The 26,515-nt window shown below is 42.2% G+C and overlaps 1 protein-coding gene across 5 annotated transcripts in view; it reads left to right on the top strand.

Moving 5' to 3' along the window:
• Positions 1-1,980: 1,980 nt before the first annotated feature.
• Positions 1,981-26,515, top strand: part of LOC133159483 (ribosomal RNA processing protein 1 homolog A-like) — a 70,367-nt gene continuing 45,832 nt past the window's right edge. For 2 of the 5 annotated variants that reach the window (XM_061286516.1, XM_061286517.1), the window contains exons 1-8: positions 1,981-2,219; positions 4,521-4,603; positions 7,183-7,240; positions 7,325-7,410; positions 7,489-7,550; positions 7,628-7,757; positions 21,060-21,124; positions 25,472-25,584. In XM_061286516.1, the coding sequence (XP_061142500.1) occupies positions 2,093-2,219; positions 4,521-4,603; positions 7,183-7,240; positions 7,325-7,410; positions 7,489-7,550; positions 7,628-7,757; positions 21,060-21,124; positions 25,472-25,584 (724 nt within the window). In that variant the 5' untranslated portion in view covers positions 1,981-2,092. The remainder of the gene's footprint in view (positions 2,220-4,520; positions 4,604-7,182; positions 7,241-7,324; positions 7,411-7,488; positions 7,551-7,627; positions 7,758-21,059; positions 21,125-25,471; positions 25,585-26,515) is intronic. The other 3 variants (XM_061286514.1, XM_061286518.1, XM_061286519.1) reach the window with 3 other exon arrangements.

Genomic DNA, 26,515 nt, shown 5'->3' with positions numbered 1-26,515 from the left:
ACACCTGCCGCTGGCCATCGACGGTGCTGTGGTGGAGAGAGTGAGCAGCGCCAAGTTCCTGGGGGTGCACATCAGTGAGGATCTCTCCTGGTCCACCAACACCGCATCACTGGCAAAGAAAGCCCAGCGCCGCCTGTACTTCCTGCGGAAACTCAGGCGAGCGAGCGCTCCTCCGGCCGTCATGACTGCATTTTACCGCGGCACCATTGAGAGCGTCCTCTCCAACTGTATTGCTGTTTGGGGTGGCGGCTGCACTGACTACAACTTGCAGGCCCTGCAGCGCATAGTGAACACGGCTGGTAAGATTGCTGGTGCTTCGCTCCCCTCCTTGAAGGACATTTACACCTCCCATCTCACCCGCAAGGCGACCACGATTGTGAGTGATGTGAGTCACCCCGCTCACTCTTTGTTCGAGCTTCTGCCCTCTGGGAAGAGGTACAGAAGCCTGCGCTCCCGCACCACCAGACTCTCAAACAGCTTCGTACTCCAGGCTGTTAGGATCCTGAACTCGCTCCCCCGTTCTGCGTAGCGTCTTGTACTTTTACTGTCTGTACTGTCTGTATGCACACTGGCTCTTATTTGTTGTGTTATCTGTTTATTTATTATTTATTATTACTCTTATTATTTATTGTTTGTGCCTTTTTGTTGATGATGTTTTTTTTACTTTTGCGCTATGCTTGCTGGCTCCGTTTTGCTCCTCTTATTTATTGTGTTATCTGTTTATTTATTATGTATTCATCACTCTTACTATTGATTGTTTAAATTTTTGCCTTCTTGTTTTTATATGGTGTCGCGTACTTGTATGTCTATCGTGTTATGTGTCTCGTCACCGTGGGATAGAGAAAAACGTAATTTCGGTCTCTTTGTGTGTTGTGACGTGGAGAGATTGACAATAAAGCTGACTTTGACTTTGACTTTGAAAACCAGAGGTGTCAAACTCTTTTTTTCCGCAGGCCGCATTTCGGAAGGTTATTATGACTGTCAACCCAAATAAATGTATGAGCACCTCAAATTATATACAGTAAAAGCTTCAAAACGAATTCGTTTTCAAATCAGACGAGTTTGATGCATAATTTGTCTTTGCGGGCTACATAAAATGATGTGGCGGGCCAAATCTGGTCGCCGGGCCTTGAGTTTGACACCGGTGGCATAACGTGTGTCGGCTGGGATAGCAGCAATACTGTCAGTCACTCACTGTGAATATTCGCGAACGACCAATCAGCGAGCGATAAATGGAGGAGGGACTTTACGAGTCAGTGACGTAATTTCCGTTCACGAATGAGACAAGTCAGTGACGCAACTTCCCGTTCACGACCGGGTGAGAGACTGTTACCAACGGATCAGTGTGACACAGAGACAGCTTCTTCCCCCAACAGTTGCAGTCTGTTTGAACTACTCCCCTCTGGACGGCGTTATAGAACTCGGTACGCCATAACTAGCTTCTTCCCCCAGGCTGTTGCTCTGATGAACTCACACCACTCATAGAGTCTCAGAGTCATTACTGTGCAATAACATCCTGCTCTTCACACCTTTTTGAATTTGTCTACACTGTTTTTGTCATTATTCACATGTCTTGAGTGTTGTTAGTCACCTAAATGTTGAACAGAGGGTGTGTTTTTACCAAAGTCAAATCCCTTGTTTGGCACGCTCAAATATGGCGAATAAAAACTCTTGAATCTTGAAAAATGTGTGCGTTGCCATTGTCGACATTACCCTGTGTTTACTTGATTGTTTTTTTGTCTGGTGTATTGTGAGGTGTATTACTTAGTTGTGTGTGTTATTGAAGTAAAAAAAAAAAAAAAAAACGATCAGTGTATGTGTGTGTGTGTGTGGGGGGGGGAGATTCGTTGAACGATTCGTTTGAACGAATCTTTTGAGTGAACTGATTCTTAAGATTCAGTTCACTTAAAAGAACTGGAATGCACATCACTATCTCCCAGTTCAAAGGAGGGTTCAAGTGTACTTTTCGTAGTTGGAAATCGGAAAGGACCGACTTCCGACTACCTCGATAGCATTGTGTGACGTCATCAGCATGCGACTGAATCAATGAAAGTGCGACGAACAACGGCGCTCCACGTGAATTGGTGTGGAAATGGCGGCGCGACAAGAGCTTGAGATACAGTTGGCACAAAAGTTAGCGTCAAACGAAAAGCCTATTCGAACTAAAGCTTTGAAAAAGTTGAAGAAGTACATATATGTCAGATCACAGAAAGCGACAGGTAAGCCATCCGCGTATTGAGCGCTAAATTTGATTTAGAAACGTGCTCGAACTATTCACAAAGAATGCGAATTATGAAGAATGCGTTGCGCAGTGTTTTGAAAATAGTCACGACAAGGTCACTTTACAATGTCCTAGATTAGTTAATAATCGAAACATTCCATCCTGCTGTATTAACTAACGTTTTAAAGTGTGAGAAATGGGTTTACAATTAAAAGCAGAGAAAAAGGTTAACTATCAATATTTGTAGATATCAAAAACTTCTTCCTATCTACTCGTAATTTCATTTTGAATTAATAGAATTCTAATTCCCCTAACATGTAACGTAACTGTGACGACTCGAAACGTAAGCCAGCGCAAGCGTGGCAAGATCCTTTATTACGTCTCACAGCTTAATGTGCTGCAGATATCTGGAGTTATTATTTTTCATACAATAAATCATGAATCATTTACCAGGTATTATGATCTGATAATGTTTACTTTTACCATTCACCTGTAATGTTTGTCAAAACTGCAACTATTTACAAATTAATTGTAGATGTGTCAAAGCTGGAACGGAATTAACATTTTTAGGAACAATTTGAAATATACAATTTGATTCTGTTTTTAGTCATAATTTAAGTTCAGACATACCTTTCATTGCAAGCATATTTTTTAACCTTTTATTAAATGTTGCTATTGCAAGAGAGAGAATTGTTTGGAGAAACAATCAATTTTTGGACAAGCTTCTTTTTTTTCCCCATCACCATCTTTTAAAAATGGTCTGGGGTAATATGTTTTAAATTTAAACATTCTTTGTATTTGAGTGGTGTATTAGAAAACTTGATCTATTGGGCTAAAGGCATGTACACACCTTTTATACATTAAAATGTTCGAAATGCAACTGTGTGGCAAAATAGGAACAGCTGTCAGTGTTTCATAGCACTTCAATGATTTGGTTTGAAAAAACTTTTTTTTTTTTTTCGCTTTAATCAACGAGTTCTTCACATTATCAATCTGGAAGCGCTCCACTATAATTGGCTTGGGAAAGGAGAAACAGTTGAATGCAATATTTTAAGATTATGGGCAATGTGGCAATTTGTGCAACCGAGCAAACTATTTTTTTGTCCAATATAAATAGATGAAAATCTGAATCAGCAAGTTGAAGAAGCTTAAACAAACGTCTTTCTGTACAAACCTTCATTCCAGCGAAAAATGCACAAAGCAGCTGTCGCTGCTCTTTTTCCAAAAGAAAATTGTGTGTAACTCTGTGAGAACAGAATTAATTTCAGCCTTCCATGCGTTCATCCTTTGGGATTGCCTGATATTTGTTTCCCCTGGCCTTATTTTCACCACAGCGCATGTTCTGCCCCTAAACAAGCAGAAGACGTTTATAATTTTATTTTTTATACACTCTAGTGTACTTTTATATATGTTATTGTATTTTAAACACTTTTCAAAACATTTTAAAGTGTAAAGGTATCACGGCTCTGCTCTGCTCTCGCTGTGCTGGCCGGCTGATGCGCCCCTGGAGCCCAGCGCGAGGGCATCCGCACACGACTTTTATAATTTTATGACGGGCAAACCGGACGATCTGATCGAGAGTGACAAGCAGACACGCAGTTCCACTCTGCTTTGTGATCGAGGAGCGGAGACGCAGTAGTATGTGTAATGAAGGGCAAGTCTGAGGTGCTGCATGTTGACCAGACGGAGTGAATAAAGTGCGGGAGGCTGAGATAAAGTGTAGTTAGAACTGCTAAGCCAATCAGCTGCAAGGAGACAGATCATGTTCCCATTGGCCATTAGTGTCATATGTGTGGGCTCCAAGTGACAAAAAGCTGTGACCATCGGGGAGTCGCTGATGGTGTAGGGGTGCACTTGCCTGTCTTGTTGCCTAGCTTGTGTGCTTCATTGCATATGTCGCTGTGTTGCATCGAATCTATCCGCAATATTTGTTTGAAAAAGAAATTGCAATCGAGCGAGGCCGCGATAGGTGAACCGCGAAGTCGCGAGTGATTACTGTACTACCCCTTTCGGTTCCGGCAAGAATTAACACAACTCGCCGAGTGAAAAGTTAAATAGTCGGTACCACAAAAAGCAGGTATCAATGTATTTTTTGCGTGATGGTACTGAAAGTTCTTTTGACAACACTAGTATGTGTGTGAATAGCTTAATGCGTTTACAAATGAAGCAGTGAGTTACTTTGTATGAAATACACCTTATGAATGAAGCGGTCTTTCTTTGCTTAAAACTAGACTCCCATGCTTTTGCAACACTGGATTCACCTAGGATTTCCATCGGGTTTATTATATTCTGTGTCCAGATGGCTTTACTCGTGAAGAAATGCTCAAGCTGTGGAAAGGTCTGTTCTACTGCTTGTGGATGCAGGACAAACCACTCTTACAGGTATTTTTCTTTTATTCAAATGTTTTAAAATTTGGTTTTAAGTGTTTTGAGTTCTTTGCTATCACACTTCAACTGCAGTTTTTTGATCATGGACCAGAGAGGAGGTGAAATAGCAACTCATCTTAAGCCATTGTTGCATACACTAGTGATGTACGTACCTGGCGTAAAATTTGTCCTACAATAAGACCGTGAAAACAACAAATAGACATCAGACACCATAAAACATCAAAACAATACAGTGTCATGCTAAATCAATAATCCTAGATTAAATGTGTTTTTAAGTGTACCTGTGGCGTTCCCACATTGAGGCCTTGATAGATAAAGGTTAGGGCTGTGTAATCATTTGAAATTCCATTGCAAAATCGTTACAAAATTAGCCGAATCATAATAAATCAATAGGCATTTATATGCAACTGTTCTTTATACAAGGAAGCTACACATATACATATATGCATTTTTAAAACCTTTTTGTTTTTAACATAAATTTTAGTTTTAAGATTTGTTTTATCCAAAAGGTACTTGCTTATAGTTTTCCAAGACATTTTTCTCAATATTTTTTACATATAACCAATTTAATGTTTTGTACCAAAAAAATAAATTATTTTATAATCCATGAGAGCAATAGTCTGAATTCATCCACTTGTTACCCGGAGTCGAGTCGCAGAGGCAGCAGCTTCAACAGGAAAGCCCAAATCCTCTCCCCAGCCACTTCGTTAAGCTCATCCCTGAGAAGCCCAAGGCATGGTAGGAGACATGGTGTCCTGGGTCGTCCTCGGGCCCCTCCTTCTAGTCGTACATACCTGGAACACCTCACACACTTATCAGATGCCCAAACCACCTAAATTGGCCCTTCTCTACGCGGAGAATCAGCGGCTCGACTCAAAGTCCCTTCCGGATGACCGAGGTTCTCACCCTATCGCTAAAGGCGAGCCCGGACACCCTGCTGAGATATTGATTTCGGCCGCTTATATCCAGGATCTTGTTCTTACGGTCACGACCCATAGCCCGTGACCATAGGTGAGTGTAGAACGTAGACCGACTGGTAAATCATCATCACAGACTGGTACAGAGCCTGCATCACAACAGATGCTGCACCCATCCGGCGGTCGATTTCCCTCTCCACCCCATACCCCCACTCGTGAACAAGACCCCGAGATACTTGAACTCCTCCACTTGGAGCAGAATTTCTGTGGAATTTCTGATGAAGCCAGCAGCAGGACATCAGCAAAAAGCAGAGATGCGATGCTGAGGTCACCAAACCGGACATCCTCAACGCTGTTCTGTTCATGCATCTGTTACGAATAGGAGTCCGTCCGACTCATCTGACACTAATCCAACTTGCTGCTGGCCCGCAATGCTGACCAAACTCTGACATCAGTGATACACCACACTGCCCTTATCATATCTGCCAGTATTCTGAATTACCGTATTCTTCGGACTATAAATTGCGTTTGTTTTTCATAGTTTGGGTGGGGGGGGGGGCACTTATACTGAGGAGCGACTTATATGTGAATTTTTTCATAAATTAAAAAAAAAAAGGGTTAGGGTAAAAAAAAGTCGCAAGGGATTACTGTAATTTGAATTTCGAGTGACGTCAGCAGCGCGGCAGTTGTTTATATAAAGAACAAAGGTTCGATCACGGGATGACGAAGATGACGAAGGGCCACACGGAGGACGAAAAGTTTGAAGGATTTAAGGATTTGGAGTGACACAGAAGCTATTAGAAGCCCCACTTTTCAGTTTTTTATTTGTTAAAAAGGTTTAAATTATCCAATCAATTTCGTTCGATTGTGTCCCACTTGTTGATTCTTGACAAAAAATTAAACTTTAATATCTTAATGTTTGAAGCCTGAAATGTTGAAAGGTTCAAGGGGGCCGACTACTTTCGCAAGGCACCGTAGTTATATACTACTTTGTTAACGCTACAATATAGTTGTATACTAGATCTGTGGAATGATGACTAGGCTGACGTCATGGCGCACGCGCGGCGTTGTTGACAAAGGATGAGGAATTTGATCGATGGATTTAATGATTTGGAGTGACACAGAGGGTTTGATATTATTGCTTATATAATAGTTATTTGTTATATAATTTATATAATCATTATATGGGCCTGTGGAATATTTTGAAGTGCAAGCGCCGTAAGCGGCGCGCACCCGTTGTTTACATAAAGGACGATCGATGGATTTAATGAATTGGAGTGACACAGATGGTTTTATAAACGTGTTATTTATGTAAAAGTTATTTTGAATAACTCCGAATGTTACGTCAGGCACGTTCTCAGCTCTTCGTTTCTGTTTGTCACGTTAGCATACCTATCGTTTAGCCTGTTGTTGCTCGTTCATGTCTGTTCTTGGTGTTGGATTTTGTCGAATAAGTTTCCCCCAAAATGCGACTTATACTCCGGAGCGACTTATATATGTTTTTTCTTCACGTTATTGTGCATTTTATGGATAACGCGACCTATATTCCGGAGCGACTTTTAGTCCGAAAAATACGGTAATGGCACTCTTTGCCATCTAGTCCGTAAATTCCCGTTGACTTTCTTAAATTAACAAAAAGCACAATTTTGTTCACAGGAGGAGCTTTCAAACTCTGTTTCCACACTGATTCACACTTTTCATGACGTTAATGGACGTAAGTAGATCCTATGCTGGTGTAATTCCATTTGCAAGTAAAAAATTAGAAAAGCCAGTTGTGAAGGTATATTGTCTTTCACAGAACTATTATATCTGGAGTGCTCCCTTAAGACCTTCAAAAGAGAGTGGAATGGTATCGACAGACTGCGAATGGACAAGTATTTTCAGGTGTGTGCGCGTGAGCATGTGCATGTGCGCATATATCACTTTTGTTCCCTTATGGTGGACCTACTTCTCACATTACAGCTAATCCGCTTCATGTTCAGACAAGGCTTTGAAATGCTGAAGAGAAAAAACTGGGATAGCAGGTAACGTAAATATTCTTTTGCACAAATTCTGCAGTGTCATAACATTAAATTATATACATTATGCTCTTGATTTTTAGTGTGGTTGCAAGATTTCTAGAACTCTTTGCCACAGAGCTCCTGAACAGTGGCAATGATGCACCCGCTAGTCTGCAGCTTCATATCTTGGACATTTTCTTGACAGAACTGGCAACTGTGGGTTCATCAGAGGTAAGGTTACGATCAAAATGAGTTATTTGGCACATGGAGGGGAAGCGAGACTTTGGTTGACCAATTTTTTATGTCCTTGAAGGCATTTCACGAAATAGAAAATACTGCAAGTAGATATGATACAGTAACACAGTAATGGTTACTGCCCTCATCATAGCATTCACACAGCTCATCACTCACGTTATCAATCCATCCTTTTCACAAAATATGTACGCAAGCATTTGGAAATCGTCTTTCCATTTTTAAAAGTGGTGACCCCCAATCCCATGGCAAACTACCCATCAGTCTCAAATACAGTCAAACCTCGGTTTTCGACCACAATCCGTTCCAGAAGGCGGTTCGAGAAGTGAACCGGTCGAATTCTGAACCTATTTTCCCACTACAAATAATGGAAAAAAAATGATCGGTTCCAAGACAAAAAAAAAAAAGCCTTTTTTAAGCATTCTTTTATTTGCGCATTTTTGTCCGATTGCGCAACCACAGCGCATCGCTGAACGCGCGACCGTAGCGCGCCGCCGACCGCACAACTGCACCGCGCTGGTCGCATTATTGTGACGGAGCCGTCGCTGAAATTTGGAAAATATTTTTAAAGTCCTGATGTACTTTCTAAAATTTAAGTAGACCTCAGTGTGCAGGGAGCTTAATTTGGTCCAATCGCGCAACCGCAGCGAGCTGGGCGCTCACTGTCGCATTGCTTTAAGAGTGTCTTTAAGTTTTAGGATAGCTGTTCTGCTCCCGCTAGCTTTCTTTGGAGGCATGATTAGGGGTTAATACAATCCTCAAAGTAACAAAAATACAATAACGAGCAGAGTCAGTCGGCATCCGGGGTGCGCGGTCGGGCTTTCTCGGGTCCTTTCGGCTTAGCACTTTGTTCTACTTTTGTTAAGACAGGACAAGATAGGTTAATTATTACAGGTTACATTTCAACATACCGTTTTTTTCCATGTATAATGCGCCCCCATGTATAATACGCACCCTAAAAATGGCATGTTGATGTGGAAAAAAGCCTGTACCCATGTATAATACGCACCCAAATTTTGACTCCTACTTAAGTCCGTGAACGTAAAATTGTTTCAGAAAAAAGATCATCTTTGGGAACAACCGGTTGTTATTCTGCCGGTCAGTATCACTGCGCATGCGCTAGCATACTCAATAGCGAAGAAATGTTTCGGATTTGTGTAGGGTACATTGTAACAGCAAACGAGCAGGTGATCTCGCAAGCGTCTGATACGAGAGCATTGTGTTCGTATGGAGCGTGTTTGAAGTGAATGGCAGAGAAGAAAGCACATCTGTAATGGCGGCCCCCGTATGATATCCGGATATAAAAAAAAAAATATATATGTTTTGTACCCATGTTTAATGCGCACCCCAGATTTTAGGACAATAAATTAGTTACATTTTGTGCATTATACATGAAAAAAAACGGTAATCATAGGATCAAACTAATCTATCAACCTAACCTATCCCTCCTGTTTGACCACAGTGACTGACCACACTTTGTGGCTGTCAGGGACATTCACACCCCAGACGGGGTAATGACCGACGGGGTAATGTGGTTCAAAGGCTGCAACAGCCCTGCGTCAACATCCAGAAGAGTTGTGTGCTGTCGTCAGCTGATGATGTTGTAATCTGTAGGTGTGGTCGGTCCCCCACACTGGTGCACACGCCCGTGTCCAGTTGGCGGGCAACATTGGACAACTCTTGTGACCACAAAGCCACGAGCCATTCTGAATGAAGTAGGTCCCGTCCGATGGTGCAGCCATGTTGGTAGGAGAGCCATTACGCCTTGAAATGGCTCTCCCATCCTGGCACTCAACGGTGATGTCCAAAGCTCCCTTCCAGTTTCCTCCTGGAGAGCAGTCGTTAATGCATTCGTGGGTTTCATTTTCTTGGATGAAACGCGTGTAGTCCATTCCAGGTAGCCTTTTTGTTTAGGCCACTTGTGGCATCTATCGTCTTTCAACAGTCAAATTACGGTATTATACATGCGTTTATTACGTCGTGCCTTGACGACTAACTCATTATTCTCTGGTCTTCCTAAATCCAGTATTAAAAGTCCACAGTTCGTACAAAATGCTGCGGCAAGACTGCTCACGCGCGGATGAGAAAATTTGATCTCATTACCCCAGCATGAGCCAACTTACATTGGCTCCCAGTCCATTTAAGATTTGACAATACTACCCCTCGGCAATATAATCAGGAAGTTCGGCATCTCATTTCATTGTTATGCGGACGACACCCAGCTATACCTCAAACTTGACCCCCCGCCCTCCATAACCCAGCCTTCTCCATCTCCCTCATCCATCCTCTCCCTGTGTCTGGAGGAGATAAAGGCGTGGATGAATCTCAGCTTCCTGCAAGTTAACAGTGACAAAACCCAAGCCATGTTAATTGGCACTCCCCATCAGATCCATACCTGCCCAATAACAAGCATCTTATTCGCCGGTCTCACTATTCCCCTCTCAGCCACTGTCACCAACCTGGGTGTGAAACTGGACCCTCAACTCAACCTTGAGTCACACATAAAACACATCTGCAAAACCTCCTTCTTCCACCTCAGAAATATCTCCAAACTCCGCCCCACACTTACCCTGACGGATGCTGAGAAACTTGTCCACGCCTTTGTCTCCTCAAGGATAGACTATTGTAACGCACTCCTCATCGGGATCCCTAGCAAGAGCCTCCATAGGCTTCAGTACATTCAAAACAGCGCTGCTAGGATCCTGATGGGGGTGCGGAAAAGCAATCACATCACACCCATCCTCCGTTCTCTGCACTGGCTCCCCATCAAATTCCGAATTGATTATAAGATCGCCCTCCTCACTCACCATTGTATCCTTGGACATGCTCCCCCATATCTCAAAGAACTCCTTGCCCCAAAACCTGCCACCCGAAGCCTCCGCTCATCCAATTCACACCTTCTCCACGTTCCTAAAACCAAGCTGCGCACCATGGGCGACCGGGCCTTCTGCCATACAGCCCCTACACTATGGAACACCCTCCCCGACCACCTAAGAGCACCCCAATCCACTGACTCTTTCAAAACTGGACTTAAAACTCACCTCTTTACCTTAGCATTTCCGTAATTTCTCTCATATCTTGGTTGTAGTCCAGTTGTTCTAAACTTGTCCTTGTTTTGTTTTCTTGTTTTTTATCTGCCATGTAGCACTTTGAGATTACCCCAAATGTAAAGTGCGTTATAAATATAATTTATTATTATTAATTTATTATTAACAATCAGTCGTGCACTGCACAAATCTGGCCTTTATGGAAGAGTGGCAAGAAGAAAGCCATTTCTCAAAGATATCCATAAAAAGTCTCGTTTAAAGTTTGCCACAAGCCACCTGGGAGACACCAAACATGTGGAAGAAGGTGCTCTGGTCAGATGAAACCAAAACCAACTTTTTGGCCGCAATGCAAAACGATATGTTTGGCGGTAAAGCAACACAGCTCATCACCCTGAACACACCATCCCCACTGTCAAACATGGAGCTGGCAGCATCATAGTTTGGGCCTGCTTTTCTTCAGCAGGGACAGGGAATGTTAGAGTGGAGCTCACTCCAACTTGTTTTGCAAGAACCACATGAGTTTGAGTTTATTCACGCAATATCCAAGACATACAACATGAAACAAACAGTATTACGGATGCGTGAAAGGTCACCCCAAGCAAGCTATTTAAAGCTTTTAATAGGGGGCCTGGGTTCCCTTAAGTATCAGATATTGGCCAGATATCCTTACATTTTGGACAACATACAGATATATAATAGACAACAACAACAAACACACAACAAGGTACAGCACACAACAACCATACGACAAGCAATAGACAACCTCAGTATTCTGGTTACACTGGATTTGATGTAAAGTACATTTGCAATTTATAAATTAACTAATATATTAACAACAGGACACAGGTGTTCATGCGATTTATAACCAGCACATTAAATATACATGGATAGTTGATTTTTTTAGATTTGCCTTGAAGATGGATATGGATTGCAACATTTTTAGTGTTTCATCAAGCTCATTCCAAATCTGTGGCCTTCTGCACACAATACTAAAGCTTGTAGATTTTAGTTTGTTTTTTTCCCAATGATTCGATTTCTACTCCTGGTGGTGTGGGTGTGGCTGGGAGTACAGATTGTGATGAGTTGACAGAGTTTGTGGTTTCGTTTATGGAGAGTCTGATACATGACGCAAGCATTCTGGAAATAGTTATATTCAACAAGCCTCAGAAGATTGTGTTGGTGGAAGATTGTTTTAGTGGGGGTGTTAAACTCAGACCATGTTATGGTGCGTATGACCTTTTTCTATATCTCCAGCTTTTTTAAATGGGTTGGAAATGTGTTACACCATATAATAGTGCAGTATTTTAAATGATGTTCAAATAAGGATTTGTACAGAATAAGAAGTGCAGTGAGTGGGAGATAATGTCTCAATTTGAAGAATAAAGCCCCATATTTAGACAGTTTGATTGTGAGATCATCAATATGTTTTTTAAAGTTCAAGAACTCGACAATGTGGATCCCCAGGAATTTAGTAGAGCTGACTCTTTCAATGTTTTGTCCGTTGATTTTTTATGCAAATTTGGTCAGTCCTTTTTTTATGGGACCGGAATACAATGTATGTTTTATTGACATTTAGGGAGAGTTTGTTGCATTTAAACAATGTGTTTATTTTTGCTAACTAACTATTTATAATTTGTTCAAGTGTATTTGGATTTTTGTGGGAAAGAAACAAGTTTGTATCGTCAGCAAATAATACTTTATGTAGTATAGGTGAAGTATTAACAATATCATTTATGTATAAGATGAAAAGGAGCGGCCCTAAGATGGACCCTTGAAGAACTCCATAATTGATGGGCTTGTATGAAGATTTATGGTTGTCAATAGAGACATATTGATGTCTTCCAAACAGATAGCTGCGGAACCAGGCCTCTAATACCATAGTGTTGTAATTTATTTATAAGAATGTCTATCGTGATGGTGTCAAAAGCTTTAGACAAGTCCAGAAAAATCCCAATACCATATTCGCCTTTATCGATTGCCCCGTAGATTTTATCAGTCAAGTCAAGTACTGCCATATATGTAGTGTTTTCCTTTCTGAAACAATACTGGGATGGGGCAATGATGTTTAGTTTGTTTAGATAGTTGATAAGTTTATTGTAAACTACTCTTTCCAAAACCTTGGAAAGAGTAGGCAAGATTGATATTGGTCTGTAGTTGCTAAGATCGTTTTTGTCTCCTGATTTAAAGATCGGTGTGATACGTGCTATTTTTGCTATTTGTGGCACTACTCCAGAGAGTAGAGACAGATTGATACAATATGTAAGAGGTGCAGTTATTATATTGGAGATGCTTTTCAGAATTTTACTTGAGATACCATCTGTTCCAGCTGAGTTTGAATTCTTCATATTCATGATTATTTTATACACTTCATTGCAGTTAGTTGGATTCAGGAAGAAAGAGCCCAGGAAATTACCTGATAGTCTTTAAACGAGGCATCCTGAGGCTGACTGATTTTACTGGATATGTTTCTACTAGGGGTGTAACGGTTCATCGATACACATCGATTAATCTATATAATGCTCTACGATTTATTGGCATCGATGCTAAACGTAAACATCGATTTATATCGCCGTGTTTGACCTGGGACATTAGACGCGACTTTATTTTGAAATCCAGTTCATTGTTGCTCGCTTCCTCTTTCCGGGAGCAGTGCGCGCCGCGGCGTTGTGTTGTGAGCAGAGCAGGCACGTGAAAGGGGAGTCGACAACTAGTACGAGGCTCCTGGGCTGGTGCTATGGCTAGTGTCCAAAAAGACGAGGAAGTTTGCTCCCCTTTAGGCTTCAAGTCATTCGTTTGGAAGCACTTTGGCTTCCAAAGAAAAGATGGCTCAACGGACAAGACACGTCCAGTTTGTAAATCCTGCCATGCGGTGATCAAATATTCAGGGAGGACAAATCTCGCCGCACATTTAAAAAAAAAAACACGACATCAAAGTTCAGTGTTAAAATAAGCACTTTGTATACTACAATACTCTTGTAATTTCCTAAATAAAGAGTTTGCAGTACCTTGTTGATTTTGCGTATGAATTGTTGTAAATCAGGATATTGTTCTATATTTTTTATTAAAAAAAATATGTATATATCGATCGTAGAGCAGTATATCGCGATATATCGTGAATGAATCGCAGCAGGCTTTAAGATATCGGCAAATATCGTATCGTAGTTCTTTGTATCGGTATATCGTATCGTGAGAAAACCCGCGATTTACACCCCTAGTTTCTACCGATAGAGACAAAGTAGTTATTGAATTCGTTGGCAAGACCATTATTTCTGATGATGTTTCTTATATTATGATCGTGGTCAGGGAATACAGGAATTTTTTTGGCTTCTGTTCAAGACCCCGTTCAGTACTCTCCAAGAAATCTTGGAATCACCCTGTGATTCATTTATCAAGTCGGCAAAATGCTTACTCTTCCGCTGTCTGATAATATGTGTAAGTTTATTTCTATAATTAATATATGCATTTTTATGGTTAGGTTCATTTATGTATCTGTTATATAATTTATTTTTATGTTTAATAGACTTTAATATGCCCTTAGTGATCCATGGATTTTGAGTAGTTGTATTACATATGATTACTTTCTCAGGAATGGTCCTTTGAATAGTTGGATCTTTCTTTGGTTAGAGTTTCAAATGCAGCATCAACATCACTACAATCATATATTCCATACCATGTCTTGGTCTGCAGGTCCTCACCTAGACGTCGTATGGTTTCTTCATTGAGTATTTTTAATTTTATTGAATGACGAGTAGGTGGGGGCCTAGCAGGGAGGTCAATGAATAATACAATAGGGAAATTATCAGAAATCTCAGAGAGTACAGTCCCAGAAGTGTGGCGTTTGTAAGATTTGTGATGAAATTATCAATAACTGACTTGAGTGAGTGACTCTGGTATAAGCATCTATTGTTTAGATGCCAATTACGTCAAAGCTACAACCTGTGTTTGTAAGTAGAGTAACTAGATCATCATGATGTTTATTCAAGCTCCTGATGTTTAAATGCAAAAAGGAGCAGTTTTTTTATATTTGTTAACTGTTTTAATTGTTCGGGAGTATACTGATAACAATTTATATTTCGATGATAGTAATTGCAATTTATCACCTCGTCTCCTTCACTGTCCATTTCATTAAGTGCCATGCACAGGGTATTGAGTGGGATTTACTGAGATCCAACAACAAAGTCAAAGTCAGCTTTGTCAATCCTTTCATATGTCAAGACACACAAAGAAACCGAAATTCCGTTTCCTCCATACCACGGTGACGAGACACAGTACACGATAAACATACAAGTAAACGACACAAAATAAAAACAAGAAGGCACAAACAATAACTAATAAATAATAAATAAATAAAATGAGTGATGAATAAATAATAAACAAATAACCCAATAAATAAGAGGAGCTAAACTGAGGCGGTGTGCGTACAGCAGACAGTAAGCATAGCGCAAAGTACAAAACGCTACGCAGAAGGGGGGGCGAGTTCAGGATCCTAAAAGCCTGGAGTATGAAGCTGTTGGAGAGTCTGGTGGTGCGGGAGCGCAGGCTCCTGTACCTCTTCCCAGAGGGCTGAAGCTCAAACAAAGTGAGCGGGGTGACTCACATCACTCACAATCGTGGTCGCCTTGCGGGTGAGATGGGAGGTGTAAATGTCTTTCAAGGGGGAGCGAAGCACCAATAATCTTACCAGCCGTGTTCACTATGCGCTGCAGGGCCTTCTAGTTGTAGTCAGTGCAGCCGCCACCCTAAACAGCAATACAGCTGGAGAGGACGCTCTCAATGGTGCCGCGGTAAAATGTAGTCATGACGGCCGGAGGAGCGCTCGCTCGCCTGAGTTTCCGCAGGAAGTACAGGCGGCGCTGGGCTTTCTTTGCCAGTGATGCGGTGTTGGTGGACCAGGAGAGATCCTCACTGATGTGCACCCCCAGGAACTTGGCGCTGCTCACTCTCTCCACCACAGCACCGTCGATGGTCAGCGGCAGGTGTTGGGTGTGACCCTTCCGGAAGTCCACAACAATCTCTTTGGTCTTGTCGACGTTCAGCAGGAGGTTGTTGTCCCTGCACCACGTGGTCAGAAGGTCAACCTCCAGCCTGTATTGTCTCGTCTCCCTTGGTGATGAGACCCACCAGAGTCGTGTCGTCAGCAAACTTCACTATGCGGTTGTCGCTGTAGGTTGCAGTGCAGTCATGCGTCAGGAGGGTGAAAAGCAGCGGACTGAGCATGCAGCCTTGAGGGGCCCCCAAGACACACACTTAAGACCATGGACACTCACCCATCCCAAAGCTGGCCTGACAGACATACACACATACACCTACACACTCAAACACACAAGAACACTATGTAGACATTACCCGCTGTATTGTCACAGAGCCTACGAATAGACAATTGCTTCGTCCTGCCCAGTCAGTATTCAGGCCAGTTCCCAAGCCAAAATGAGAAATAAATATATGAGAGGAAAAGAGAAGTGAAAAGAGGGGGGGGGGGGCGAGTGGTGAGATGGGGGGAGAAAGAGAGAAATAAGCCATTCACAGTCTCCAGGTTCAGTGGTTGTCATGACGACAGGGACTCTGGTTTTGGTGACGTCATCACGCGCCTGTGTTTACAGTTATGGGGAGGCGGCATGTTTCAAGTTAGTAGACAGTTCTTCTTGGAGTTGAGAATTAATGTCTCCATCTCCTCCACTCAGCCAACAAGTTGTTTGGGGGTTCCTGTACAGTTTGCCGTCGATGTAAAGTTTGTCAATGAACAGTCGAGCAGTCTTTTTGGCTTTCTTTGCCTCGGCCATGATCGGGTGAAGCAGCCTCCGTCTATTCATGATCTCCGGAGGGAACTGGTCGCTGATGGAGTAGTTGGAGCCTCTTAGCTCTCTGCCCCTCGACATGACGGCAGACTTCATCTTTGAGTCAACGACTTTAGCCACAATGGGACGGGGCCTCCTCTGTTGGTCGGTCCTAATCCTCCCGAGGTCCGACGTCCTCAGGCTTCATCTTCAATTTGTTGACAAGAAATGTTTTGACAAGTTCTTCTGATTTCCGGTGAGTTTCATATTTTGTTTCTGTAAGTCCGTGTATAATGATGTTATCCCTCATACTTCGGGACTGCAGATCAAGACTGGAGTTCGCCATGTTGAATTTGTCTTTTTGTAGTTCGGGTGTCAAGCGTTTGAGGTGGTTTACTTCGGTCCGAAGTGACGCATGGTCAGCCTTTAGCTCCTCGAGGAGTGAGTTGTTAAATTCCACAGAGTGCTTCAGTTCTTTTACATCCGTAGTCAGTTGCTCGAGTAGATCAAGCTTCTTGAGTTGTAGTTTTATAGATGTTATAGGCTCACTGATGTCAGAGATTTCCTTTTCCTTTGAGTTCGACTTGGCTCGGGTATTCATGACCTCGGGTTTGTTGTTGGGGGTATTACAATAAAATGTGTCGATGTAGGCTTCCAAGTCCTCTAACGATTCATCAACAGGCGAATCCAGTTTGATTCAGGTTCTGATCATTGGTCAAATTAGATGCGATGGCATAATTGGGAGGTTTTCCTGGCACACCGTAGAGCTCAGCACCTCATGTGGTCGGCCATTTCCTCATGCGCCATCTATGATGGGAGACAATTAAGTCTTTTCGGGCACCTGCAGGCGGAGAGTCCATTCGTCACTGTGCGTACAGCAATGATCAAATGACGTCTGACTGGCCTCCCACAAGAGCCTTTTTATTAAGAAAAACAGGGTGGGGGTGCGAGTGGACTGGATAGAGAGAAAGCCCTTGACCTCTAGTCAAAACATAGCAGGGGATGTTTTACGACATTGTGTAGGATGGGACAAGTTACGATATTTATTACTGGTTACACACCAACATAAGCATAAAACTAATCTAGCTAGGTTATCTATTACTGGTTACATACATTACAACATAATCATACGATCAAGATAGTTTGGAAAACCCTGACAGGGTAGATGGTTAAAATTGATGGGAAGATGGATGGAGCCAAATACAGGACCATTCTGGAAGAAAACCTGTTGGAGTTTGCAAAAGACCTGAGACTGGGACGGAGATTTATCTTCCAACAGGACAATGATCCAAAACATAAAGCCAAATCTACAATGGAATGGTTCACAAATAGACGTATCCAGGTGTTAGAATGACCAAGTGAATCCAATCAAGAATCTGTGGAAAGAGCTGAAGACTGCTGTTCACAAACGCTCTCCATCCAACCTGAGTTCGAGCTGTTTTGCAAGGAAGAATGGGCAAGAATTCCAGTCTCTCGATGTGCAAAACTCATACAGACATACCCCAAGCGACTTGCAGCTGTAATTGCAGCAAAAGGTGGCGCTACAAAGTATTGGCGCAAGGGGGACGAATAATATTGCACGCTCCACTTTTCAGTTTATTTGTTAAAAAGGTTTAAATTATCCAATCAATTTCGTTCCACTTCACGATTGTGTCCCACTTGTTGAGTCTTGACAAAAAATTAAAATTTTATATCTTTATTTTTGAAGCCTGAAATGTGGCGAAATGTTTAAAGGTTCAAGGGGACCGAGTACTTTTGCAAGGCACTGTATATAAATACGATGAAATAAAATGATACGACTGGCATAAAAACAAGTATAAACCACATAAAAATAAAACTCACCATTACGTTGAATTAATAATAACACATTTTATTTACAAGGCTTCTTTCAAGGCACTCAAGGTCGTCGGACAGACTTAAAATAGCATAAAAAAATGACCGGAGAGCAGCAGCAGCAAGTCGCGCCAGCATCCACTCACATCCGGTAGACACAATTACAACATATAATCAGGATAAAACAAAATCACCTACTTGTACACAATGTCTAAAAAGTTGCGTTAGCTTCGCTCAGGCGCCACGTGGCTAGTTGCCGTGGACCATGCGCGTGTCGCCGCTGAGGAAGTTGAGCATGGTCTGCACCAGGGCACCAGCTCGTGCAGGTTGTAGTCGTGCGTCCAGTCCCAGTCGCGTTAGGCCTTGGAGTCGTCGATGGCCTGCCGGACGGGGTGGGGTCCATGTTGTCCAAGACCTCCAGCTCAGCCACGTGCTTCCGCAGCTCCCACACCAGCTCTTCGAGCGAGAAGCTCATGGCGTTGATGTTGTACGTGCGCATACTTAGCGTGTCGTGCCGCAGGAAGCACTCAAACTTGCCCGTCTTGAGAGCGTCATTGGCCAGGCTAGCCGGGACGCGGAGGCTGCTAGCAGGCCAAAATTAGTGGGAGCACTGAGCTTGTTTCTCAGAAACAAGTGGTGTTAGAGCAGTGGTTCTTAACCTGGGTTCAATCGAACCCTAGGGGTTCGGTGAGTCTGTCTCAGGGGTTCGACCGAGACTCCACTGAGGAGGTCCGAACAAACCCGATTTATTGTGTAAATTCTGATTTGCCAGTAATTTGTTGCGAGTTCCTGCATTGTGTTGGTTTTGTTCGTTGACCAAGGTGATATTCATGCACGGCTCATTTTGTACACTGGTAAAAAACATCTATGTCTTGAATTAAAAAAAAAAAAAAAAAAATTCGCTAAGTTCGGTGAATGTGCATATGAAACTCGTGGGGTTTGGTACCTCCAACAAGGTTAAGAACCACTGCGTTAGAGGTTAACTTGCTCCCATGTTATCTTGCTCCCCGTCTCCAGTTGCACTGGTTAGAGTAAAGCGTTGTGTGCAATCTTGTGTTTCGTGACTGAAGATTCGTCACAAGCGATATGGAACTTGCCTGACTGCAACTGTTCAAATTCTCAATACAAACGTTGAAACGTCTAGTTTACATTTCCGACTGGCTGCAAGAAATAGCGAACATAAAAATAAAATAAAAAATGGAACAGTCATAAACGGGACTTGAACCCGTGACGCAAAGTAATAAAGAATGGCTCACTGGCCATCGGCTTAACCGCTATGCTATTGTACAGTCACTGTGACCGAGGCAAATTATCTTGAATATAGCCAAAACCAAATAACCCGGCGAGGGTACGAGTTGATCTGATGCCTAGTGTATACCGCCCATGTTAACTTGCTCCTCTGAACCAACTTGACATGGTCGCGTGGTTGCCGTTCTCATCCCTGTACTTGTGATTTAGGGCTACGTATATAAATAAATATACTTGACTAGACTATGAATCAATTATGTCAAATTTTAATTGGATCGATTCAAAATCGATGACATTTATTATTTCACCAAGCCCTATTCAGTTCACATTTATCCAAAATATGAACGAGTTCATGAACAGATGTTCGTTGAGCACGTTCAAGTACAACGCTGCCTGTTAAATATGGCCTGGAGCTCCGGTTGAGTTGCGCATGCATGTCAGAACAGAAACACCAAATCGTTTTTCCTCAATCATATGGATTTTGAGATAGTCTGGAGCCAAAAATCCTAATTATGATTAAAATTTGATTAATTGAGCAGCACTGCCACTCAAGGCTCAATTTCAGGACCTATTATTTTAACTTTATGTAAATGATTTTCCATCTGTCCGTGCCGATGTGTGGATCCAAATGTGTGATGATATTCAGGTTATCTCTGGTGTCTCAGTAACCCAATAACTCTGTTTCATATCACATCCTGCTTGACCATTCCTGTCTGTAGTTACGTAAATCCATCTTAAACTATATTTGCCACTAAGTCCAGCAAATACACCAATATTGCGATGACATTCACCATCAGATGTCCACACAGGCAGCAAAAATATAGATGCACTCTTTTTCTAATATACTTACTGTTTACTCAACTATGAAACCACTCAAACAAAAAATAGATAAGGAATCAAATGTGGCTCACATCGTTGTCCGATCACACAAAAACACATTACTCACCTGGGAAACAAGGTCAAATATCCACATTTGTTTGTTTAACCGTCTGTCATGTCTCTACATTTTATTTGAGCTTATTTGTACCTTATAGTGATGTATTTTTTTTAATGTAAACATATCATTTTTAGCCTGATAGTACTGTCTGTAAATACGTATATTAACACCATCTGTCTCGGGATGGCCAATGGAAAATAGCTTTCTGGCTAATTCTGGCCTATTGACAGATTTTTTTTTTCTTTACTGTCCTTGATATAGATTCAGAAATAGATATAAAATTCATTCTTGAACTCCAAAACACTGTTGATGCTAATATAATGGTAATACTATAATCAACCTTTTATTTTAGTGACACATCTGTTTTCGAGGATTCTGCAACAAATTTTGACGGACTATAACTGTTAAACTTGTCATGGGTCTTTTCACTTTTTTTCTACAGCTCTCTGCTGAGCAGAACCTGAGATTCATAGAGCCATTCTGCAAAACAGCAACCAAAACCAAAGAGTAAGTCAAACACTTGGCTGCATTTCCTTTATCGGTCGGAATGTTGTTAAATTAGAAGATATGAAAATTCTTCACCATTTTCATGATGATTGATGACTTTATTGGGAAAAAAAAATCAAATTTCAGTACCTTTTGGCCTTTTAATTTTTTTTGTTGCATATATTCACTTAAACCTTGATTCCCATACAGTAAGACCCTAAATTGTATTGTATTACTACACAAATACATATTAGGTGTGGAACGATTCAGTAAATGCGGGTTTGATTCTTGGTTATGTGGTCACGGTTTTTGGTAAATGCTCTCACATTGGAAGGCAAATGTTACAATAAACATGCAAGTCACAAGCCAGTCTCAAGTCGTAGCCTTAACGTTCCAAGCAAGCCCCAATTAAGGTACTAGAGGAAAAATAAAGCAAGCAGGTCAAATCAAGTCACCAAAAAGCTGGTCAAGTGATTACTTTATTCAAGCAAGTCAAAAGTCAAGTATAAAAAATCTTACTCACCATAACAAAGCATTTTGGAGTGATGGTCAAATGTTTTTTTTCACTGATAAAAAAAAAAAAAAAAAAAAGTGCAGTCAGGGGACTAAAAAATCAAATTAAATGATTGTAATTATTTACATTAATCACAATTTAATCTTGCATCTGTTAACTCCTAGATGAAGAATTTGATTTTCTTGAATTCTTGAATTTGATTACAAAACTGTAGTGCACGACGAGGGAGTTGAATATGCCAAGAAGAGAAGATTTGAAATCCTCTTTTGTTGACGTGTGCTTCATAAATGAAATTCAAAAGAAAAAAAGTCGAGCACATCAGAAAACTAACTAGGCCAGGTGCATTATTCAAAAATGTAATACAAATACAGTAATTCCTCGTTTTTTCGCGGGTAATGGGTTCCACGGCCACTCGCGATAGGTGAAAATCCACGATGCAGAGAAAATATATTGTGACAAATCCACACAAGACTTTTATGAACCTTTATTGTATTGTATCATCCATCCGTCCATCTTCTTCCGCTTATCCGGAGTCAGGTCGTGGGGGCAGCAGCTTTAGGAGGGACTCCCAGACTTCATTCTCCCCAGCCACTTCATCCAGCTCATCCCGGGGGATCCCAAGGCATTCCCAGGCCATCTGAGAGACATACCGTTTTTTTCCGTGTATAGTGCGCCCCCATGTATAGTACGCACCCCTAAAAATGGCATGCTGATGCTGGAAAAAAGCTTGTACCCATGTATAATACGCACCCAATTTTTATGAATTTTTTTTAAATTTTTTTTTTTTTTTTTTTTTTAAGTCCCAATGATCGTCACACACGCAGGGAGGCAATGGGTCCCATTTTTATAGTCTTTGGTATGGTCTTAACTAGGCTGGATGTAATTTTTTTCGTTGGCGTTGATTTCTCCGACTGCCCTTAAACGCACCACCGCGCTCCGTGCGCGCACGGGACAGCAAACGAGCAGGTGATCGAGCAAGCGTCTGATACGAGAGCATTGCGGTCGCATGGAGCGTGTTTGAAGTGAACAGCAGAGAAGAAAGGAACAAGGCAAAGTGTTGTGAAATAGAATATTACCTGTAATACGGATTTAGGTAGAGAACTGAACTCTCGCTCTTTATATAGCTGACGTGTCTTGCGCATCTGTAATGGCGGCCTCCGTATAATATCCGGTTTGCGTGTGTGTGCGTGTGTGCGCGTGTGTGCGAGAGCGAGAGAGAGTGAGCGAGAGAGCGCGAGAGAGAACGCTCAACCGTAGCGCGCCGCCGACCGCCCAACTCGATTATTGTGACAGAGCCGTCGCTGAAATTTAGAAGATATTTTTAAAGTCCTGATGTACTTTCTAAAATTTAAGTGGACCTCAGTGCGCACTGCGCAGGTAGCTTAATTTGGTGCAGCGCGCCGGGCGCTCACTGTCGCATTGCTTAAAGAGCGCCTTTGTGTTTTAGGATGAACAGCAGAGACCAAAGGAACAAGGCAAAGTGTTGTGAAATAAAATATTACCTGTAATACGCATTTTGTTATTTGCTGATTGAAACTGCTAATTAAACTGTGAATTGAAACTAATAGGAAGAAAACAACTCTCGCTCTTTATATAGCTGACGTGTCTTGCACATCCGTTCTGTGCATTTTATTTCACAACACTTTGCCTTGTTCCTTCTCTGCTGTTCACTTCAAACACGGTCCATGCGACCGCAATGCTCTCGTATCAGACGCTTGCTCGATCACCTGCTCGTTTGCTGTCCCGTGCGCGCACGGAGCGCGGTGGTGCGTTTACGGGCAGTCGGAGAAATCGACGCCAACAAAAAAAATTACATCCAGCCTAGTTAAGACCATACCAAAGACTATAAAAATGGGACCCATTGCCTCCCTACGTGTGTGACGATCATTGGGACTTAAAAAAAAAAAAAAAAAAAAAAAAAAAAAACAATTTTTTTTTTTTGTACCCGTGTATAATGCGCACCCCAGATTTTAGGACAATAAATTAGTTAAATTTTGCGCACTACACGGAAAAAAACGGTAATCTCTCCAGCGCGTCCTGGGTCATCCCCGGGGTCTCCTACCGTTGGGACATGCCTGGAACACCTCCGCAGGGAGGCGTCCAGGAGGCACCCTGATGAGATACCCGAGCCACCATATCTGGCTCCTCTCAACGTGGAGGAGCAGTGGCTCTACTCCGAGTCTCTCCCGGATGACCGAGCTTCTCACCTTATCTCTAAGGGAGAGCCCGGACACCCTGCGGAGGAAACTCATTTCGGCCGCTTGTATCCGGGATCTCGTTCTTTCGGTCACGACCCATAGCTCGTGACCATAGGTGAGGGTAGGAGCGTAGATCGACCAGTAAATTGAGAGCTTTGCCTTTTTGCTCAGCTCTCTCTTCACCACGACGGACCGGTACAGAGTCTGCATTACTGCCGATGCTGGACCGATCCGCCTGTCGATCTCGCGCTCCATCCTGCCCTCACTCGTGACCAAGACCCCAAGATACTTGAACTCCTCCACTTGGGGCAGGATCTCATCCCCGATCCGGAGAAGGCATTCCACCCTTTTCCGAACGAGGGCCATGGACTCTGATTTGGAGTTGCTGACCCTCATCCCGACCGCTTCACACTCTGCTGCGAACCGCTCCAGTGAGAGCTGGAGATAACGGCTTGAAGAAAGTCAGAGTCAGCTTTATTGTCAATTCCTTCATGCCAAGACACACAAAGATTGGATTGGGCTGTTGGTTATGCGCTGGATAGATTTTCTTGTGCGCTGACAATCTGCGGGCAGTGCGCGATTGCGCACGCGTGCAGCTTAGAGGGAACACTGGTCACGACTCCTCTTTGCACTTGCATGCTGGCCAGTTAATGCGCCCCAGCGGCCCAGCGCGAGGGCACCCGTACAAGAATTATATAATTTATTGTACTATTAAACACTGTATTGTATCTTTAAAAACTTTTTAAGCAGCTTTATAAAGGTTGCTATGCCCGTCTGCTTCAATGACGCAAGCTCGCTGACTGGCTCGTCAGCTGGCCTTGTTGTCCTGCTCTGCTGTCATTCCAGCCCTCCTTGTCTCCTTTAAAATTTGTGTGAGCCCGTGCTGCATTTGGTTGTCCTGTTTCGTTCGTGACAAAAGGAAATGCAAATCAGAGATGTTAATGTAGCGTGACTGCGGGAGGCTGAGATAAACTGCTCTTGCAGTTCCCAGCCAATCAACAGCAAGGATGCAGATCAACAGATCATGTTCCCATTGGTTTTGTCGGCTCTACCGGCCAATAGTGTGCTGTAAAGGCACATGGGCAGACAACACCCCGCGCTTCAAGTTATGCCGCAAAAAGCCGCGATGCACCGAATATATCCACATTTGTTTTCATAAAAACCCGCGATGCACCATGGCCGCAACAGGTGAAGCGCAAAGTAGCGAGGGATTACTGTATAGCTACATAAAATTTAAAGCGGAGTCAATACAGCAATTATAAATTCATAGAGCTTGTGCATTATTTGCATTTCTGCTTCACACAATCTGTCGGTACTTTGAAAAGCTTAAAACAAACTTTTTATTTGCTATTTTAAGCATCAGTGCTCTTGCATTAGAGAGATTAATACTGGCGCAGGGAGGGGGGGGGGTGCACTGTATGCAGTCAGCGAAGCCCAAATAAATGCTGACAACCAACTGAAACAATTTTACATTGCTGTTGTAATTACCTGCCTTTGGAAAGATAAAATTGGAAATCTCGAACTTGTTTACTGATAACTGTTCATTCATGAATATAGTGTTTGCACAGTTGCTGCATATTTCGGCCTTGATGTTAAAATTCCCGCGTGCATTGTAATTTTTGACATCCACTAATTTATCATTCTTTGACTGTCCAGTTGGACACTTTGCCGAGCCATCTGCAACAGCATTTTCAGCACGATTATTGACCAGGCTCCCTATGCCATTGAAGATCTGCTGAAGGAGCTGAAAGCAGAGTCCTCTGATGCAGGTCAGTCAGCTCAAGGGGATGAGAAGAACCTAGTTAAACAGATTAATGGTACTACATTTTCACAGGAAACATCACGCGTTTCTACACAGCTGTGGTCCGTAACTTTTTTTTTGTGGCACAGACGAGTACAAACCAGATTCGGTTGAAGTTTAAAAAAAAAAAAAAAAAGTTGGGAAATTGTGTTAAAATGTAAATTGTTTTTATTTACATTTTACACAATTTCCCAACTTCAACCAAACTGTAAAATGTAAATAAAAACAAAATACAATGATTTGAAAATCCTTTTCAACCTATATTCAATTGAATACACTACAAAGACAACATATTTAATGCTCAAACTCATAAACTTTATTTTACTTTTCAAATAATTAACTTAGAATTTCATGGCTTAAACACGTGCAGTAGAAGTTGGGAAAGGGCATGTTTACCACTTCGTTACATCACCTTTCCTTTTAATACGCAAATGTTTTGGAAAAGAGGAGACTAATTCTCTTTGCTTCTCATGTGGAATTCTTTCCCATTCTTGCTTGATGAACCGCTTCAGTTGTTCAACAGTCTCAGGGGTCTTCCCTGTCATATTTTACGCTTCATAATGTGCCACACATTTTCAATGGGAGACAGGTCTGGACTGCAAGCAGGCCAGGGGAGAACCTGGACTCTTTGACTTCGAAGCCACGCTGTTGTAACACGTGCAGAATGTGGCTTGGCATTATTTTGCTGAAATAAGCAGCGGCGTCCATGAAAGGATTTTCAAATTGTTGTATTACACACTAAACTTTGATGTCGTGTTTTTTCTTCAAATGTGCGGCGAGATTTGTGCTCCCTGAATATTTGATCACCGCATGGCAGGATTTACAAACTGCACGTGTCTTGTCCGTTGAGCCATCTTTTCTTTGGAATCCAAAGTGCTTCCAAACGAATGACTTGAAGC

Source organism: Syngnathus typhle, linkage group LG9 (assembly GCF_033458585.1).
Source record: "Syngnathus typhle isolate RoL2023-S1 ecotype Sweden linkage group LG9, RoL_Styp_1.0, whole genome shotgun sequence".
Lineage (NCBI taxonomy): Eukaryota > Metazoa > Chordata > Actinopteri > Syngnathiformes > Syngnathidae > Syngnathus > Syngnathus typhle.
The sequence above is the reverse complement of the archived record's forward strand: the minus strand, read 5'-3'. Positions and strand labels throughout refer to the sequence as shown.